Source organism: Ostrea edulis, chromosome 2 (assembly GCF_947568905.1).
Source record: "Ostrea edulis chromosome 2, xbOstEdul1.1, whole genome shotgun sequence".
NCBI classification, from domain to species: domain Eukaryota; kingdom Metazoa; phylum Mollusca; class Bivalvia; order Ostreida; family Ostreidae; genus Ostrea; species Ostrea edulis.
The window spans coordinates 70,108,109-70,128,211 of NC_079165.1; the positions used below are offsets into that span (position 1 = coordinate 70,108,109).

At 35.5% G+C, this 20,103-nt stretch overlaps 1 protein-coding gene across 5 annotated transcripts in view; it reads right to left on the minus strand.

Annotated features, from left to right (window-relative positions):
* Positions 1-264: 264 nt before the first annotated feature.
* The window catches only part of LOC125679461 (transcription intermediary factor 1-alpha-like), a 47,289-nt gene continuing 27,450 nt past the window's right edge, over positions 265-20,103 (minus strand). Inside the window, exons 2-5 of one of the 5 annotated variants that reach the window (XM_056157122.1) lie at positions 8,478-8,575; positions 1,979-3,864; positions 1,707-1,867; positions 265-1,090 (exon numbers count right to left, since the gene is read on the minus strand). In XM_056157122.1, the coding sequence (XP_056013097.1) occupies positions 428-1,090; positions 1,707-1,867; positions 1,979-3,803 (2,649 nt within the window). In that variant the 5' untranslated portion in view covers positions 3,804-3,864; positions 8,478-8,575 and the 3' untranslated portion in view covers positions 265-427. Of the gene's footprint in view, positions 1,091-1,706; positions 1,868-1,978; positions 3,959-6,361; positions 6,417-8,477; positions 8,576-8,642; positions 8,737-14,441; positions 14,557-20,103 lie in introns of those variants that run through there. The other 4 variants (XM_048918688.2, XM_048918687.2, XM_048918689.2 and 1 more) reach the window with 4 other exon arrangements.

Consider the following 20,103-nt stretch of genomic DNA (forward strand, 5'->3'; position numbering starts at 1 on the left):
GGTACATTTGTATTTGTATTATTAATTTTGCCACTTTGGGTAGAGTGGGCCTACAGAAAAGACTAAAACATCTATAAAATCTCTTGAAAAAAATCCGACAGCAACTAAAAATATATACTTATGTGTACTAGTTACATGTGCGTTTGTTTGGCTTGGAGTGTTTCTACTTACACTAATATCAAAAATTGAAGAAAAAAATATAAGACATACTTAGCAATCTGGCCAACCCTCTTTAGCCTTTGAACTTGAAAAACAACGCAATTGTTAATTTTCTCCAGTAACTTTTAATATCGTGTATGTGACATTAGGTATTAGAGTAGATATGCTAACTGAGTCACAGTTCATAAAAAAGAGTTATCTTTCTTACATCTATAATTCGCATAGTCCAATATTAAAAATAAAATCATTGTCGTAATTTGGCGTTAGTTCAACTATGCTTGTACACTTTGATGTCACCATTTTCCAGCGTGACCACTAGTTGTCCAAATGGACTTAGACAAACCGCTATTGGGCTTTGTAAGCCATCTGGTTCATTGATTAGGACAGACTTGTACTGTCCTTCATTATTGAGACAGTGTATTGCATTGCCCGTTTTGTCAGCAATAAATATATTTCCGAATCTGTCCGTACAGATACCCCGGGGGTCTTTGATAATGTCCTGACTCAAACTAGCCTCGTAGCGTACTTTTCCATCCCGGTATAGGCATATAATACCGTTTTTTGATTGACAATCTGAAACAACAACTTCGCCTTGTGTATTGCACGTAACATAGTATGGCCATGTAAAAAGAAGCTGTCCTTTGTGTCTGTAATCATCACGATAAGTTTGAATTAGAACGCCATCAAGTGTTAAAACGTCAACGCATTGCATTCCTGCTGCACAGCACGTGACAACGAGGGACGGATTTCCAGACGTAATTGCGTCACAACTCACACCACGGTACTGTTTGCTTGTTCTGATTCTTTTCCGTATGCGCATGCTGGTTTCTTGAACAACCACGAACATGATTGTAGATAATTCTGGCAGAGTTACCGCTAACTCACAGCTAGACACGTCCACAATACCATGGGGCCAGCTAGGAACAGCGCTCTGTCAAAGTATATTTATATAATAAATTAATTATTGATATGAAAACAATTATGTGCATGCAGAAAAAGGGCTAGATCTTGTTAAGCTCAAGAATTTTGTTTATTGTAGAAATATTTGTCAAGTAGTAATCTATATTAAATATTAAACATTAAAACATTTCACAAACATTGATGGACACAAAATTAAGAAAGGGGGTTTAGGTATGAATATATGCAACAATAATACCGGTATTAACGAAACAGCTTAAAATTAAATCTAACACGTTTGATAGCATTCCCCAATATCCCATGTGCATGTACTTGTATTTAGAGAATCAAAAGAAGGTAATGCCTAATCTCATCTCTGTCACCTTCCGTTACACCCACTAAATGTAATTAATGTTTTAATTTGCACCAATAAATGAGCAACCATAAGACAGACGTTGAGGTGGAGTGTGTATCAAATGCACCAAATTTAAACTAAACGCTTTATATACATGTACTGCGAGTTATGAAAATAGTAATTGTTACTTGATATGAACTTTTACGCAAACCTTTTATTGGACAAAAAGCATATGATAATGATTTCTTTTGTCATGGCATGTTCTAGATAATAATAAAAAAAACCTGCGAATCACCTCTCCCATCACTCGTCCCGTTGCATCGAAGGCTTTGATTTTTTTGTTATGGAAGTCTGTTATAACAGGAGTTCCGTCTTCAAGAACAGCGACATCTAGCGGCCAACACTTTTTGGCATCTCCATCCGTTCTTCCATTAAATGAAAACATAAGCGGGAGACCTGCGACAATTCATTGACTTGAAATTTCATTTTGAAATAATATTGTATACAATATACATATATAAACACTGTAAAACTATCCATTTATAAATTTGTGAAGTACTAAGTTACCTTTTGATTTGAGTGGCACTTGTGGTTTAGTTTCTGCGGTTGCTTTATTGTGATCCTCTTTCGGTAAATCTTCTTTTGATGGCGTTTTGAATGTAGTGCTCTCTCGTCTTCCTGCAGACTTTGGACGGGGTGGCGGCTGGGGAGCATCTTTCCTGGATGTACGTGGGGAGAGCACACCTGTCAGTCTCGAAGATGGTGTAATTGGTCGGTCGCGAACACTTGCAGGCGTGGTAGCTCGTATATTCGCTACACCACTCTTTTCCTTAGATACATCCAGCCCTCCTGACGATTTCGTTCTAGTTACACTCTGTGGTCTTTGCACTCTAATTGTCCTTGGCATTGTTCCTGATCTAACCGGTGGTGTCTTTCTTCCACTCCCAGTGGATGGACTTTCAACTATTGATCTTGGGTTTTTGAGTCCCATGCTTTCTCGCAAACTCGGCTTTATTGGCTGATTCCTCCTCGGTCTGATTGGAGCCATTTCTTGCGAACTTATTGATTCGTTAGACGTGGAGGACGCAGATGAGCTTGAATGCATGGCGGACGGAGGTGGACAAGGTCTTTCCACACGAAATGTTCCCGTACGTTTTATTGAAGAACTCCTTTCAACAGGCTGGTAATTCTTCAGTCCGTTTGCGTTCAAGTCCACCATATCAACAATTTTCCCCAGTGATTTCATTTCTAAAACCCTCTGTATGGCAGGATCAAGTGCGAGCTTGAACCTGGTGTTGAGTTTGTTGGTTTTAGCCTTTTGAATTGTCGCCCTCATATCATCTGTTTGCACCTTTATCACGTCAAATACAGAAACAAATTCAGAATCACTTCCAAAATTCGTCAAGTATTCCATAAACCTTGCGGTGTTCATCAAAGTCTTCTTCATTTCCTCGACATCTTTCAAACGGTCATTAACTTCCACAATGGTATCTTTATGCTTTTGGTCCAAAGTATCCACGAGTTTGTTCTCCAGATTTAATAGAACCTCGTTCACCTTTTTACGAAGACCTGCCATTTCCTTGATAAGATTCTCTTTGTTCGTCTTTAGGTCAGAAAGTTCCCTAACATGCTCCTTTTCCCATTCGTCTAGAACATTCGACTGGAGTTCTAAATCTTTAGTGATGTAATCCCTTTCGGGGGTCAGTTTCTGCACGGCTTCTCTAATTGTCTCAACTATCTCACACCTTCTGTGCTGCATTGCTACACAGGAAGAACAAATCGTGACATGACAGTCCACACAGTAGTATTCTATTATCTTCTCCCTGTGATAGGGGCACGATATTTCCTTCTTGTTTTCCTTGATACTTTGTATCGGGTCCTGACGCATGTTGTTGAGTGGCATAACTTGGTGTTCTCTACAAGCCTTGATAATATTGTGAGCTTTTATACAGGCATCGCAAAAGGCTACTCTACACGTCTGACACCAAACCTCTGCCGTGGCTTGGTCTTCGTCATCATCACGAGTGCATGACTCGCAGTTTTTCTTTTCTGTAAACATCTCTATTTTTTCCACCATGTTTTGAATGAAGTTATTGTCCGGAAAAAGGTCAGCCCACTGTTCCGTGTTGTTGTTGCCGGAAGGAATACTGATATGTATGTCAGCCTTGCAGACCGGGCAGTTGTAAAGCTTGGAATTTTTCGACACTGCATTATCCTCCGAATTACCATTGACCTCTGGTCTGAGATTTTTTCCTGTCGTTTTTTCTAGATTTTCAGTGAGACAGGACCTACAGAAGCTATGGAGACATGGGAGAAGTTTCGGTCCTTTGTATTGCTGATGACACATTGGGCAGACAAGAAACTCGTCCTGAATTTGTTTAATAGTCTCCATTTTTCAAAACTGTAAAATCTGTTTGGAAGTTCTAGTTCACTAGAATATCACTCAACCCATCCTAAAAAAAGAAGGAAGAAAACACTATGTTTATTAAATGTCATTATTATCTCCAAAGAACTTTTAATGTTCTTTCATATGAATGTGCTATCATTCTGTCAAAGGAGAACTGAAGTTCAAGTATTTGAAGTTGAAAGAACGCCACGATTATATACTAATCTAATAATAGACCTCTTAATGAGATATAATAAGTTTTTAAAATAGTACTCAAGGATCCGTAACGAGAAACTAGCTTCACGTTACGCCTAGAATTACATTAATTGAACGGACAGGACATTAAAAATGGGAAGTGTGTGTTGATTTTTCGCATGTAGAGAGAATTCAGTGCATGAATGATAGAATACTGAAATTCAAACTGCAAATCAAAATTTTCCTTTATGTTTTCCAGTCCGATAATTTCTCAAGGTCATTGTACCCGCCAATATAGGATAAAATACATATCTTAATACAAGTTTATATACTCTTATCTTCTTGTATTAACATAGTATTAGTGTTCGGAAAAATATTGATCACTCCAGGCGAAATTGTTCTTTGCATTTGACACCATGAAAATATTATTAAGAGGATCAGCATTAACATACCAAAATCTCTGCCAATCTGAATTTTAAATAAATGAGTAACCAATCACTTATACAAGATCTTACAGTACGGAGATTAGCACGGATACCATATAAACACCCAGTATTTGCTTTTATAATCAATGATATGTTCGATGTTGATGTATTCACATCATTGAGATTTTGTGTGTATATATCGAATTTAACAAGGCATTTAACATCGATTACGAATATCCTGGCTTGGTGGTCATGATATGCACTTTATAACAATGAAAGACACGGATAGAAGTTGTTGTTTATACTATCGTCAAGTTTACATGTAATACACAGTGTACAAAGTATGAAAACCATTTGCAGAATCGAAATGCATTTCAGCAATGAAGGCAGACATGTTGATTTTATTGTTGAATTTTAATTTTTGAAATAGCATAGAATTAGAAAAATCCGTATTTTATAAATCAAAATTTTAAACGAATTACATGTAACACACACAGACCCCCAATTTAACGAATTAACATGATCATCTTTATTATGTACAGGGTATAGTTATATGATTCGCAATGAAATTAAGATACGACATGGTCCGATAATGATTCGTCATGCCGAAGTGGAAAATGATGAATCGTGAAAAACATATGAATTTATCATTTTTCATCACTTTTATATCAATACCGTGGAATTGAATAAAAAGCAATCATAATAAATACAAGTAAAAAATCTACGGGAAAAATCGCAATGTTGTCCTCATCAATCATAAGCACATACATCAAATTTTATGATCGGTTAAGGTAAAAGTAAAATATTTTAAAATTTTTCTCTCAACATATGAGCATAAAAGAACATGAGTCATTGATTCAACAAGGGCCTTAAGTCTGTTCTGGTAATACTCGCACTGAAGGTGACTCGGTACAGACTAACATGCAAAAAGCTGGATGAATTCTTAGATAAATAACACGCAACGTGTATAACTTTTCAAATGTCAAGAAATGCTGCCAATTATCGCAAAATATCTTTTTACTCCTAGATCTCGTTATCAGTATTATATTTTGAGCATTTGAATCGAAATTCCTATGACAATATTTGTTATATATGTTTTCCTTGTACAAAATTTCAATCAGAATCTAGTCTTAAGTCGGCTGAACCGACATTCTTTGATGTTACTTTTCATCTATAGATAACAAACCATTTATTCTCATCTTCATACAAAAGAATGAAAATATGGGAGAAATGGTATTGACAATCTCCACATCAAGTTGGCTTTTAATTTCAACATAATTCTATCCTTTCTGATCTGTACGAGTCACAAAAGCATCTGCCAGGTAATACATACCTGTGAGATTTTCTTGTACATTGATTCGATTGTTAACATTCCCTTGATGTGTTTAATTTCATCGTTTAAGTGACCAAGCTGCCATACATTTTTGTGAATACACAACAGTAGCGCCAGAAGCTACCCGTGCTGTAGTATTTGGAATGGAAAAGGTCATTCAAAAACTGGTTAACGTTGTTTTCAGAATACATGTATATCATTCCTTCTGTTGAGTGCACGTTATCGCAAGAATTCTTATAATAACATCATAATGTTTGCTAAATCTAATTTCTGTAAGCAGGACCCAATCAGAAGAAAAAAAGAACGCTGTATATAATACACAATAAAATTCAATTTTAGTGAAATACCTAAACATGAAATTTCAATGTGTCAATTTCTGTACAATTTTCTAGGACATTAAACTTTGGTAGATGTATCCATCTCCTCTGACATTAATAGTATCACTTAATTCCTTACCCTATAGTCAAACAATACACACCTCGATATGTTTACTATCAAGAAGGCAGGTAAAAAGTACTCATTAATTTCCAATTTACCTCTGAAAAGTATTTTGGCGTAATTCCCTAGGCCAACGGAAAGTTGTCAAATTTTAAACGACGCAGCTTCCTTACCTCAGCTCAGCGACGAAACAACTAGAGTTCCCAATTCCTTGTTAAACGTCTTAGTGGCGGCTTTAGCGTTACCAAATAGTTGTATTTATGTTAAATCCCTGTTACTTAATGCTAGATCGATTTAAAGACAAGTGGTTCAGTAGGCGATAGTTCATGATCTGTCAAATTCCCTACTAAGTACACCGGTTTTCTATCCTCGGAGTGTTTTCATACAATAATGAATTGATTCATTACTAGAGCTTAGTGAAGCGATATACGATACAGCTTTGGTGAAACACCTGATACATGCACATTTTGTGTATGTTATCTGTATTGTCCCACGGCACCTCCTGTCTGAGACGACATAAGAAGCTAACGATGTGTATTGAAATCTTTTTGTGAAGATACAAAATTAGTGTAAAGATAGAAAAGTACGGTAGACAACAGGAGAGATACGAAGGACACACATTTCTGTCCAAGAATATCATTTTTTGTCCGTATCTGATTCAGGTTTAGTTAATAGTCCTTTGATATAAGACAACTACGACTCCTTAAAAGTTTTATAAACAGCCACATTTGACAGGTATTTGGTTACAAAGTAGAAATGTGTCATTGATAGACGGCTCCTGGGAAAATATAATGAAATCGAGACATCTCTCATCTCAATACACAATACAAAATACTATGACTTATATCTAACTGGTTATGCAAACCAGAAATAAGAAAAATACATATCGAAACTATCGGGATACCTGGCCTGAACAATTTATGTAGGTCACTCTATGTCTGAAATACATGTAAATTCTGTCCTTTATCAAATGTATGTGTATTTCATTAGTAGCCCGAGGAGATGTCAAATTTGTTGCAAAACATATCTTTCCTTTATCAAGCGAATTTTATCTTTAAAGTCAACAAATTTTCATTTTACACTTTACAATACGTGAAAAAAGTTTTGTTGACGCATTATGTCAGATGCCTAGTGATTTATCGAACGCATGTCAAAGTGTCTTTCTCGGAAGCTTTGTACTGAGATTTGACTAATATCATATGAAGTACGTAAGCGCTGTACTGTTCGTTTAGAAAATCTTTGTGAAATAAAGACCAATTAATCTAGTATCAATTAAAATTAAATCAAACACGATCCCTAATTTTCAAAATTGACGGACCCCCCCCCCCCCCCCCCATATTTAGATACAATACCAAAAACGTTTTATCTAAAACTTAATGTAAAATTAATATAGGGAAATCTCCACTAATATTCTCAAAGGGTGTCACTTCAGTGCAGACATTTTACTTCAATTTGAATTATAATTCATACACACGTTGTATTGTTACCATAACTGTATATCGGGCTATTGCCTTGTAGGCTGGGCAAACCTAAAAATTCTTTATGACCTTTTAATGTGTTGTTTATGATGATAACACGAAAACTAAATTCTTCTCAATGATAAACGTTATATATATATATATGCTAGCTTATGATTCCATTTATATTCACATTTTCAGTTTTATCTATCTCATATTAATGAGGCCATCTTGTAAAATTAATATGACGATTAACTATGGATGATTAAAGATACGTGGTTTCTCTTCACTAAGAAAAAGTTATAATCGACATCTGTATATTCAAACGTACATATCAATACTTACGCAATATTAGTACTGTCATTTTTCATTATATTCGGATAAATAAATTCCACCCACATGAAGATTTCATCAACAGATGTATTATAGTCACAAATGTTGTTTGAAACAGACCGCAACGATCTGCGTGTAATTTGCACTTGGGCTTATCTAATACTTGTTACACATAGTTTCCACGCGTCCTTTTTAATCGGTCTTTACTTCTGACATTATTAGCTACCCTGGAAATAATTAGAAGAAAAAGAATCATTTTAAAAGCTCTTTTCAAATATGACAGTGTGTCTGAAATACACCTTTCAAAGACATTCCATCGCGATCTCCCCGCTGACCCATCCAATTGTAATCTCATTTTTATATCCACATTCCATCAGGATCAGAACCTTTTCAAAGCCATTTCACCAGAGACTCTCTTGCATTATCAAACACAATTTATGATTTGTAAACAAGACTTGTAAGTTTACGCACTGTGCTAAATTCAATAAATGATACTTACATTGAAATCAGTGCGTTACTGATAATGAAAATGAAAGACAATCCCTTATGTCATTATCTATAACACTAAGTGCACACCACAGCAGAAAAAGCAAAACACTGAACCAATTACCATTTTAAGAAGGAAATTGATTAATGAGAAATGGAACGCGCGCGCTTCACTGACCTTTAGTTCTTTGTATGTCGTATATTTCATGCATTGTCAGAGAAACCCAGATACATACATACACTGTATATATACACTGTAGATGTATTCCCCGCAGTGCCAAAGATAAAGAATGTCTTACCAGGACATTTAAAGAGATCTGAACGTTCCTTGTGTACCTGCATTATATTAATCAATCGCTGCCTGGTCGTTTTATTGAATAGATCTACGATTATACCTTGTGAAAACAGTTTGCTTCAAAGATAGGCCGTTCCCAAGAAAAAAACATTCTCAAGGAATAGGGGTTCAATGCTTATTTCGATTAAAATAATAGACTGGATCATTTATTTTGGTCAAATCTTTTCTATTTGTTTGGTTAGCACAAATACACAAGGATTTCAAATTTATTGAATTTGCAAAGATAATGAAAACAACGTATTTTAAAAATAAACCGAAAAAAGAATACTGTCAAAAAACTTCATTTCTTTCTATGGTATAAAATTTACTTTCTCATAAGTTTAAGTTTCACGTTGGAAAGAAAGATGGCGTTGTTTGCTTTTCATTATGATAAGCTGGACATCCCCAAGGCGGGGTCATCCAACATGAAGCGATCTCGAACAAATTAAATCAAAATCATCTTTACGACCAACATTTAATCACAAGTAAAGACTTTCAGTGATTTGTTTAGAAAAGAAGGATTAGTGTCACCATGACAAATGAAGCATACATAAAATAAGACAATGATGAAAGGAGAGTCTGTATATCCATCACGATGGAACAAACTTCTGCTGCATATAGACCTGACTCACAGGAAGAAATTTTATGTATGACAGATAACATCTGCAGATTGATTTATTGTTTCAATACTACAGTAGTTATTTAATGTCTTCATTTTGTTCACGTGTAAATATTTCATATGGGTTACAAACTCTCAGCTTTATTTACAGGTGTACGAAATTAATCACCAATATGCATTTTAATGTTAATGTAATTAGTTGCTCCTTGAGCGCATTTTAGATTTGAGGAAAGTGTATTCATGATTAGGATTTGTTCACAGTAATTGAACCCATCCCAGCAAACATCTGAATACTGAAGTAGAAAATAATAAAGTTCACTTGGTGTCCTGTACGGTGACATATTTAAATATTTGCTGAATGGGACAGTGGTTAATTTAGATTTATAAATATCTTATTCAATGAAGAAAAGGATTGGACGCCAGGCTATAAGCCTATAAACATCATCCCCGTATATGATTATTACAAAATTAACATGCAACAAGTATACACATAGAATAGGGAATATTTTATCGTGAAAGGTGGGTCATTTGGTTTGTCATTTATTCGGGGTCTTGTTGATTGTTTCAAACAGTTCTTTCAAATACTTAATAGCCCCCCTCCCTCTCTCTCTCCCTCTCAAGTATGTTGGAAAAGGATTTCTTACAGGTAAATTTTACACTGTCCATTTCTTGTAAAGGGATAAGAACCGGACCTTTGATTAAAAAAAAAAAATACTAAAACGCACAGTAGGATACTAAACTAATTGACTATATCAGGCAATAACTTTCTTATATCCCCCACACGGAACGATCAATCTAATACCTTGATTTTTAAACCCATCATAAAGTGAAATAGCCACGAATGAAAAGATTTTATGAAATTGACTCATGGTCCTTTAACTAGTTTAAACAATATCAATACTTTTAGCGCTTAATTATAAATCTAAACAAGTCGTAGTCGTAAAATGAAATTGCCTGTCCAGACGAAAAATGAGAAAACCGACACGACACGGCATTATTGAGATCATATCAACATTTAGATCATCTGAAACGATAGGTTAATTTTGACAGGTTTATGGAACCGTTTGATTATTTTGTCCTTCTCTAGACAATAGGTCAGAAACATAAGACTGGTATTTACTTATCTTGCATTGCTTGAATTACAAAGAACTAGGTGAAATTTAGTAAATGCAACAGCCCAAAACGTTTTAGATTTCAATATTTCGTCAAGAGTTTCCAATTGCATGTTCAACATTTTTCTGTTTTATGTCTCTATAAAATACCCAGCAGGAATTAGTATTTATCTAATTTCAATTTTTTTCTATCCAAGATCTGACAGAGTAAAGGGTAGCCAAATAGATAAATATATATTTACAATGTATATGCAACAGGTGGCACACATTTTTATCGACTGTACAATATTTACTTTCACCTGCCCGTGAAAGAAATTCATACATACTTCTAATTCATAAAATCGGATCTATATCTCGTGTTTACGTTTTACAAGTTTGTGTCAGATTCTGTCACTTTCATTATGTACACTTGCTTTTATTTCTCTTATTTCAAAATCACTTACGGCAATACCACCCAGATTGACTGTACAAATAAATGCATGTATAAACTTTGATTAGGCCGTCGCGATAGAACGTTTTTAGATACTTGCTTGTATTTTAGTTTTGCGTTGAAATGTAAAAATGGGTGAACTGATGTGAATTACTATGAAACTGGTTTGAAGTCCCTTTATTAAATACTTTTAATGTATCTATCTAAGAAATGAAATAAATGCCTGTGATCTGACAGGGCGATTAAGACACATTACCTGAGAGAAGTGAAAGATGCATGCAATCAACATTCCGACAAACATATTTAGAAGATTTATTTTTTCTCTCTAAAAATACCCAATTAAAATGTTTGTAGAAAGTAATGTGAATTGATGACTTTTATTTTCAATACTGCAACCCATTAACTGGTCGATGTCCCTAGCCTTTAATGGCACCATCAAAAGGAACTCGATGAGTAACTATCATTCTCCTATATTCCTTTTCCTCTCAACTGTATACATTAAATTCCTCGCCCATAACTAAAGCAGTTACAACAATTGATATTAGGTTTGTTATATACTACATGTACACCCACCCACCCTCCTTCGAAGCGTTTTGTGTTTCCTTTTGTTTTATTCTATATTAGTGAAGTAAAAATACATATTGGAAATAGTACCAAACACCACTATAGACATATTCCAAATAAACGTATTAGAAGAGATCTCAAAAGAATCAAACGGCTATTATCAACACATAATTTCAATTCATTTCATTATTTGTCAAAATGCGCATCTGGTGCATCAAAATTGGTACCGCATACTTTTTACATTATGACCCCTGGGTCGAGGCCTCAGCTGGTGGACTGTTAGTCCCCGAGGGTCTCTACAGCCTAGTAGCTAAGTACTTCGTTACTAGCTTGAAAATACGGATGCATATTTAATTGCTGTGATAAAATTTAGAAATTCATTTCAAAATTAAGGAGCATCTCCCTCATGCATACCTCTTAACCTTAGACGAATTTGACTCCACTTTTTGGCACTCTGTTTTCCCCTATAATAGCTCTAGCAAGTTTATCGTTATTTCGGATTTCAAACATTTCGGTTGAGCATCATTGAAGAGACATTATTTGTCGAGATGCGCATCTGGTGCATCAAAATTGGTATCGTATAAGTTTTACATCCATACACTAATGAAATTCCCTTTATTGTTTTTAAGACATATCTGACAAAACCTCGAAAGAAAACCTTTAGTAAATTTGAAATCACAAAACTTTTCTCAAATATACAACATTAAAACCTATGACTTTTAAATACACTATACACGACCATTCCTCACGACGAATTAAAGGCAGGACTTTTAGACATCATAAACGGTTGCTTCTTCAACAAAAATGGAAAAGGGAAATATTCATATCTAGAGATAATTCATTCAAAATACTATTTCGTTAAAACACTGTTATTCTACACATAAATACTCTGAAGTTGAAATAAAAAATATGCTGGATTTCCTCATTCACAAAATCTTTCCATATCTGTTTCGAACTTAGACATTTTATTGAACATACATGTGCTTGATTGATTGTTTGATTGAATATTGTTTAGCATCCCTCTCGAGAATATACAAAATTTAGGCTTATGCTCGTCGCTTGTGGCCTTTGAGCAGGGAGGGATCTTTATGGTGTCACACCTGCTGTGACACCGGGCCTCGGTTTTTGCGGTTTCATCCGAAGGAACGCCCCATTTAGTCGCCTCTTACAAGTACGGGGTACTGAGGGCCTATTTTAACCTGGATCCCCACGGGTTAAATATACATATGAATGTTACATGTAACGGCAAACTAACAACTCAATTTTATGACAAACGGGTGCCTTCAATATCCCATATTTATGTAGCAATATTCCATTATTACACCATCGTCGCTAGCCACGGCTGAAACGTAAGCTCTTTTCCCCTTTCACCCGTGGCTTTCTGCGTAACCATTTCTTCGTTTCTCATAAATATGCATGACGTGATACAGCCAATCGCTGAGCTTCCGAGCAAAAGTTAGTCGGAGATTTATATTGTTTATAGAATGCGGGTATATTTCTTTTGATCAATCAGAATGTTTGTTCTTCCTCTACTTCGGTAAACTAACCAACACAGAATTCGTAGGTATACAACTTGTGTTTGACATTGACAGTTATGAACAAGCCGACGTCTCGGCACATTTGATGAGGAATAATGATGTTTTTCTTTCACTACGAACAGGCGGTGGGAAGTCTCTATGCTACAGGCCTGTGACGGTGTTATTACCTGCATATGGAGGTTATGTCTCAACTGATTCGATACGGAAGAGTTTGTTCTGCGTATGATTAGTTTTTTAAATCGAGGCAGGCTACTGACAAACAAATTAAACTTACAGGGGTTTCAACAGTCTCGTTTAGATTCAGCATTTCGCAAATTCTATGGTCGTTATAACGATCTAGTTTGCCAATACAACATATCCTTGGGTCAAATGCTGTTTGACGTGTTTCATACCAATTGTTGGGGGCGTTCTTTGCACACGGATTTTGACTACGGATTGATCCGTTTACCTGATCAAGCTAGAGGGCCCAAGGCGGGTGTGACCGGTCGACAGGGGATGCGTACTCTTCCTAGGCATCTGATCCCACCTCTGGTGTGTCCAGGGATTTGTGTTCGCCTAACTCTCTATTTTGTATTGCTTATGGGAGTTATGAGATTGATCACTGTTCGTTATCTTCATCTTATATATATATATATATACATATGCAGATAGATATCTCAAAGGAAAATAAGTCGGAAATTCTGCAGATCATTGGAATGACATAAGCATTGGTCAAATAAAAGACCCTTGTTATACTCAGTTCACCCCACTTACTAATTTATACAGCAAACACCTCGTTAAAGGAAAAGTGCAATAAAAATTTCAAGGGCTTCAGATATCAATGGTGAACAAACACACGATTTTCACTTTACGACATTGCAGACCTGAAGTCTCTTCAGATTTGGATGAGAGTCAAAAAAAAAGAAAGAAGAAAACATGAAGGTTACACTTAATATTTGACATCTTCGTATTTTTAAACAAATGTTTTTAAATGTCAGAGGGTATTGGAGTTTTAAATTTTCAAAGCTGAAAACATTAAATACCCCAGCTGTTTCAAATGTTTATGAATGAAATGGCTCCAAGGGCACAGATAGAACAAATTCAATATGCTTAATCCATTTGGGACGAAATTTATAATTTCATATAAAGTTACGCATATAGCTCCTTGTCCAAAGTGGTGCGATTTGTGCAGTCACTCTTTCTCGGGAACTAGTGTGTTCCGCGCGAGGCTTAGTATTTCAATCCCAAATCAGACCATTCAGCAGCTATCTATTCGGTAGACATTCGATCAATTCAGCATGGCACAATTATCGTCACTTATATGTAATATCAATGGGGAATTATGTAATTCATATTTTCTTTTTTTACGCTCTTTCAAAGTTTCTACAGAAGATGACTTACCCTTTGATGGTTGACAGACACAACAGTGTGCGGCAGCTTTGAGGATAATCGCATAAACTGGTTTTCTCAATGTTGTTCAACTGTCCGACATCAGAAGTATGTATCTGTACCGTGGATCTACCCGCTATTGACAAAGGCAGTGAAGCTTTTATGTATGTACACATAATATATAAACATGGTCCATATGTTCAGGTTGGCTGGGTTTTTGCTGCATTCATCTGCGTCGTTCAAGCGCACTGCTCTTTTTGAGAGACAGACAATAGCCTAATAGGTTCAACACTTGGGTGCATGACAGGCGAAACAGGTGATGGTGGTGTACTTTGCAGGCTAACGTAAAGTTAAATAATGCCGGGTTTGCGTTTTAACCCATCCGATGCTTGAAAAGATAATTCTATAGCTCATACAAATCCAGTTTTTGACAATGTATACTGTGTAGATACAATTGTAGCTATCAGACTAGACACTTGAATTCGCTCAAGCAACATTTTCTTTAGGAATTGTAGTTATGATTTTGTTAAACTTTACTAATTTCCATATCTCATATATCAATTTTATCATATCTGTCAAATTGATTCATCAAACGAAAAGTGGTGGTGAAATGATACAAATCTATCAATTCTGTACCGTTCCAGTTTTCTCTAGAATATATCATAAGATCTTTTGTAATAAGATTATTAAGAACAAAACTCACGAACCATTCTTTAATTTCTGTGGTCAAATTCAGAAATAATGATCGCGTTTTCGTGTATGTTGTAGGATTACCTCTGAGGTCGATTTCACCTGGTTATTTTTACTCGGACAGTTACCGGTCCAGATCATCATGTGATTTCTCGCCTATGACAGCAGCGAAATTCAGACTATTGTGGAAGATTTCGGACCTACATATGTATCAATTAAAATTTCAAATCAAATAGACGCTACTTGTACTTCCTCATACTTTAATAAAGTTATCTATGTTCATTGAAATTCGGCATGCAAGTAGTTAAAACATTGATATATGCCAGGAGACCGGCAAATTACGCATATCGCACCTAGTTTCTGATTTCTTAGGCATTTGAAGCGAGTGGGTGGTTTTTATTTGAGTCAGAGTTAAACTCCTTTCTATATTTTATATGGTATCACAGAGTTCTGGCCCAAAACGGGCTTAGCCCCTGTGCACTGAGCTACCGCGACCGGCAGATTAAATAAAAAGCAAGAAAACCGAAAACGGTATACCATACGTCCGTCGGACAGCGATGACAAAATTTCAGTGCCATATCTGTATCCATAATGAGAAAAAGGTCCAGGAAACTATTTGATCTACTTTAGTCGTGAAGCGGGCCATGGTGCACCAATTAAACAAAAATGCAATAATTAAACAAAAATGCAATCTGAATCCGTATTTCTTTGAGAGGAAGTTATGACTACATTTCAAGGCAAAACCTGTATCCAAAGCAAAAAATCTGAAAAACTGTTTGACCTACTAAGTAGCCCTAAAGTAGGTCATGGTGCACCAATCCAGCTCAAATACAAACTGAGCTTGTATTCCCCCATATATATATATATATATATATATATATATATATATATATATAAATACATGAAGACGTTTAGTAAAGCTTTAGCGCTTTCATTTCTTTCAAATCTTCAGAAGTTTTACATTTACTTTTATTTTTTACCTATACTTTTACCAATCGTTGCGAAAAGTAATTATATATATATGGTAGTTCTACTGCTTTAGAAGCAGAGAATGCCGACATTTATTTTGGCGTTCGGAATGTTTTTGACTGGGGGAAAACTGTGAATGTTCGACCTCTGCTTCTATCGCACGTAGAACTACCATTTTAATATAGATTTGTTCCTGAGAAAATTCGTCAAATGTTGATATACCTAATATGTAATTTTGAATTTTACCTTGTGTTGCCTTTCGTCGCCATTTTACCTGTAATTGATCATGTAAAGTCACGTGATTCACCACCATGGTGCTTGTAAGTATACATCATAGCATGTTGTGATGTTCTCTCTAACATCTTGAATGCATTGCAACATTGAATATATTCCAAATATTTACTAGATTAATGCATAAAATCCCATACTATTTTGTGAGTTATTACTGTTTCCTCAATTTTAATTCTTTTACATTACATCCTATAATAAAGATCAGACAGCAACATGCAGTGATGGAGATCTAGGTATACGTAACACTGATGTCATCAGTGATAGAGATCTAGGTATACGTAACACTGATGTCATCAGTGATAGAGATCTAGGTATACAGTGTACGTAACACTGATGTCATCAGTGATAGAGATCTAGGTATACGTAACACTGATGTCATCAGTGATAGAGATCTAGGTATACGTAACACTGATGTCATCAGTGATAGAGATCTAGGTATACGTAACACTGATGTCATCAGTGATAGAGATCTAGGTATACGTAACACTGATGTCATCAGTGATAGAGATCTAGGTATACGTAACACTGATGTCATCAGTGATGGAGATCTAGGTATACGTAACACTGATGTCATCAGTGATAGAGATCTAGGTATACGTAACACTGATGTCATCAGTGATGGGGATCTAGGTATACGTAACACTGATGTAATCAGTGATAGAGATCTAGGTATACGTAATACTGATGTCATCAGTGATAGAGATCTAGGTATACGTAACACTGATGTCATCAGTGATAGAGATCTAGGTATACGTAACACTGATGTCATCAGTGATGGGGATCTAGGTAATCATTCAGTAATAACAGTACAGTTACATTTTCAAATGTCTTTGTGGGTGATAATACCGTGAATTAGTGAATTAGTGCATACATGTATAAAGGTAATAATTGGATTTGAACCACAGATGCTTGAGTTTAGGACACTCCTGCAAATAACCTACATAAGTTGAATTAATATTTTTGTTGTTGAAAATCTCCCTAATGCATGTCAACAATGTTTTGTATACTCCTCAAGTCCAAAATAACTCAAATATACCCTAATTGGTTATTAGAACAGACCAGTGAGGGTATGTTTTTAAACGGGGCATATTTTGAGTTATTTTAAACTTTAGGGGTATACAATATGTTGTTGACAAGCATTAGAGATATTTTCAACAAAAAAGATAAATCAGCTCATGTAAGTTATTTGGAGGGGGTCCTGAACCCAAGCACCTGTGATTTAAACATGTAGTAACTTTACGCAAATTCGGATTCATGCGAATTACCATGTGATGAAAGGCGAAGATAGCAAACAGTGATCAATCTCATAACTCTCACAAGGAATACAAAATTAAGAGTTGGGCAAACACTGACCCCTGGACATACCATAGGTGGGATCAGGTGCCTAGGAGGAGTAGGCATCCCCTGTCGTGTTCAAATTAACTTATTAGCATCATATACTGTCAAAAACAAGAAATATTTCTTATATATATTACATGTCACTTATTTTGGAAAACATTTAGAATTGTCTGCCAACTGCATATGTTAATCATGTTGATGAGGCTGATGGTCAATCAGAAAAGCAAGGACTCTGAGGTAACTTGTATCCTAAAAGGTATTTTGCACTTATAATTTATCAAAAATAATATCGTATACAATTATCTTTCGTAATATGAATAATGTCAGAGGTATTGAATATGAGCAGCAATTACTTAGTGAATAAATGTATAATTAAACGAATTTCTTCTCAGGGGTGAAACATTTTACTGTCAATATATTTCATGTACCAGTATTCAGGGGAAACCGTCACGGTAGCTCAGTGGTAGAGAGTCCGCGTCGTAAGCAGTAAGTCGTGAGTTCGAGCCCAGCTCCTGTCATGGCCACGTCAAACCTAAGACGTTAAGATAGGTAGTGACTGCTCCTTCACCAAACCCTCGGCATTTAGAAGCGAGAATCACGGGTCTTTCGAATATGACCTAAAAAACGGAAGTCTCATGTCGCGGCAGGCGTTGGGATATTAGAGAACCCTCACTGGTCTAAATTTGTGATATTTCACCTACAGCTGATGACATCTCATTATGAGTGAAAAATTGTCAACAGAATCTTACAAAAACACCAAACAATTAGAGAGAATGTCTTTTGTGGGTGTCTTAGTAATATTAAAATTTTTATCCCCTCCCCAATTTCTTATTCTTTATCCTTCATTGTGTTAATCCTAATCCGTTGTGTGTTGCTAATTGTCTGTGGTAAGGATCTTTGGGTGAATCCCGCCACAACTTCTGATTATGATCCAGAGTAGTGATTATTATAAGAAGATCCCTGTTGTCTTGCTAACATACACAGTGTACATGTAGCGTAGAAGTAATGATGCCTTTGACAAATTAAATCATTTAGCTTAGTAATTACTTTTCACTCAATGAATGAATTTCCATCGCTTCGCAATATATTTTAACCTCAGCCTGTATTCATTGAAAAATTATCATATTCTTGTTCAGGTCCGTTTATCCCTGTTATGCTTTGTATGTTAATCTAGTCTAATCAATTCCTTCCTATACAAATCTCCTCCAATATGCCTTTATGTTTTGCTATTTTTTTTAATGTAGATCTCTGGGTTCGAGTCCCACAACTGCTTATTTTTCAAAGCTGATGTAGCGTATTGTGGAAGATCCCCAAAAGGTTTCTAACCAATGACTTCCTGCATGTCATGTCCCTTTTAATATTGAGACGCAAGTAAATGTGCTTAGGGGAAAACAATTATATATTTAAATGACATGTATGATTATATCGAATTGTGTTTTAAGATAATAGAAAGTTATCCGGTGTATAGGGAGACAGTCCCTCAACACTTCGTTTACCTGAGGGCAGTGTTGGACTGTAAAGTAAGATGTGTCCTACGGGTAGACATTGGTGGCTTTGTTCTATCGTGTATACATGTATGTAATACTTTCATATATCTGTTTTATATGATATAATACAATATTTCATAGCTTTCTTATATCATCTATACATTATTTATCAATTTATTTAGTACATTATTACATACATGTATATGTATGATTTTAATAATTTGCGGATAATAGAGAGCAACCTGGTGTTTAGGGAGACAGTCCCTCAACACTGTGTTTACCTGAGGGCAGTGTTGGACAGTAAGTAAGGTGTGCCCTACCGGTAGACATGGGTAGCTTTCATATATCATTTCTATATGATGTACAGTACTGTTTTCACATATAGTCTATGTCATATATCATTTGTATATAATATGTATCAATTTATTTAGTACATCATTTCACACTTTTCTTAAATAATTTTCATGATATAATATATAACATAGTTGTCCAGCATTTTCATCTCCAGAACCAGAACTGGAAGGGAACGTCTGAAGAAAGATGTAGAAAAAGATACATATTCACAAGAGAAGAATGTCATAGAAAGTGTTAATGTGTGAATATTTAGAGGACAATAGATTGCATTTTAAAAACACTACTTAGAACTTTGTCCAAAGTGGGGAGCAATATTTAGCGGTAAGCATCCATCTCTGGCTTACTATAGTTTTGTAGTTCTTTCTAGTTGTATAGGGAATAGTTCTGTTGTCTAGCGAGAGATTGATTGATTGTATGTTTGTTTCTGTATATGTACATCCCGTCGAAATTTTTTCACTCATATTGAGACGTCACCAGCTGAAGGTGAAGTACCACAAATTTAGACCTATGCTTACCGCTTATGGTCGTGGCAGTGAGGGTTCGTT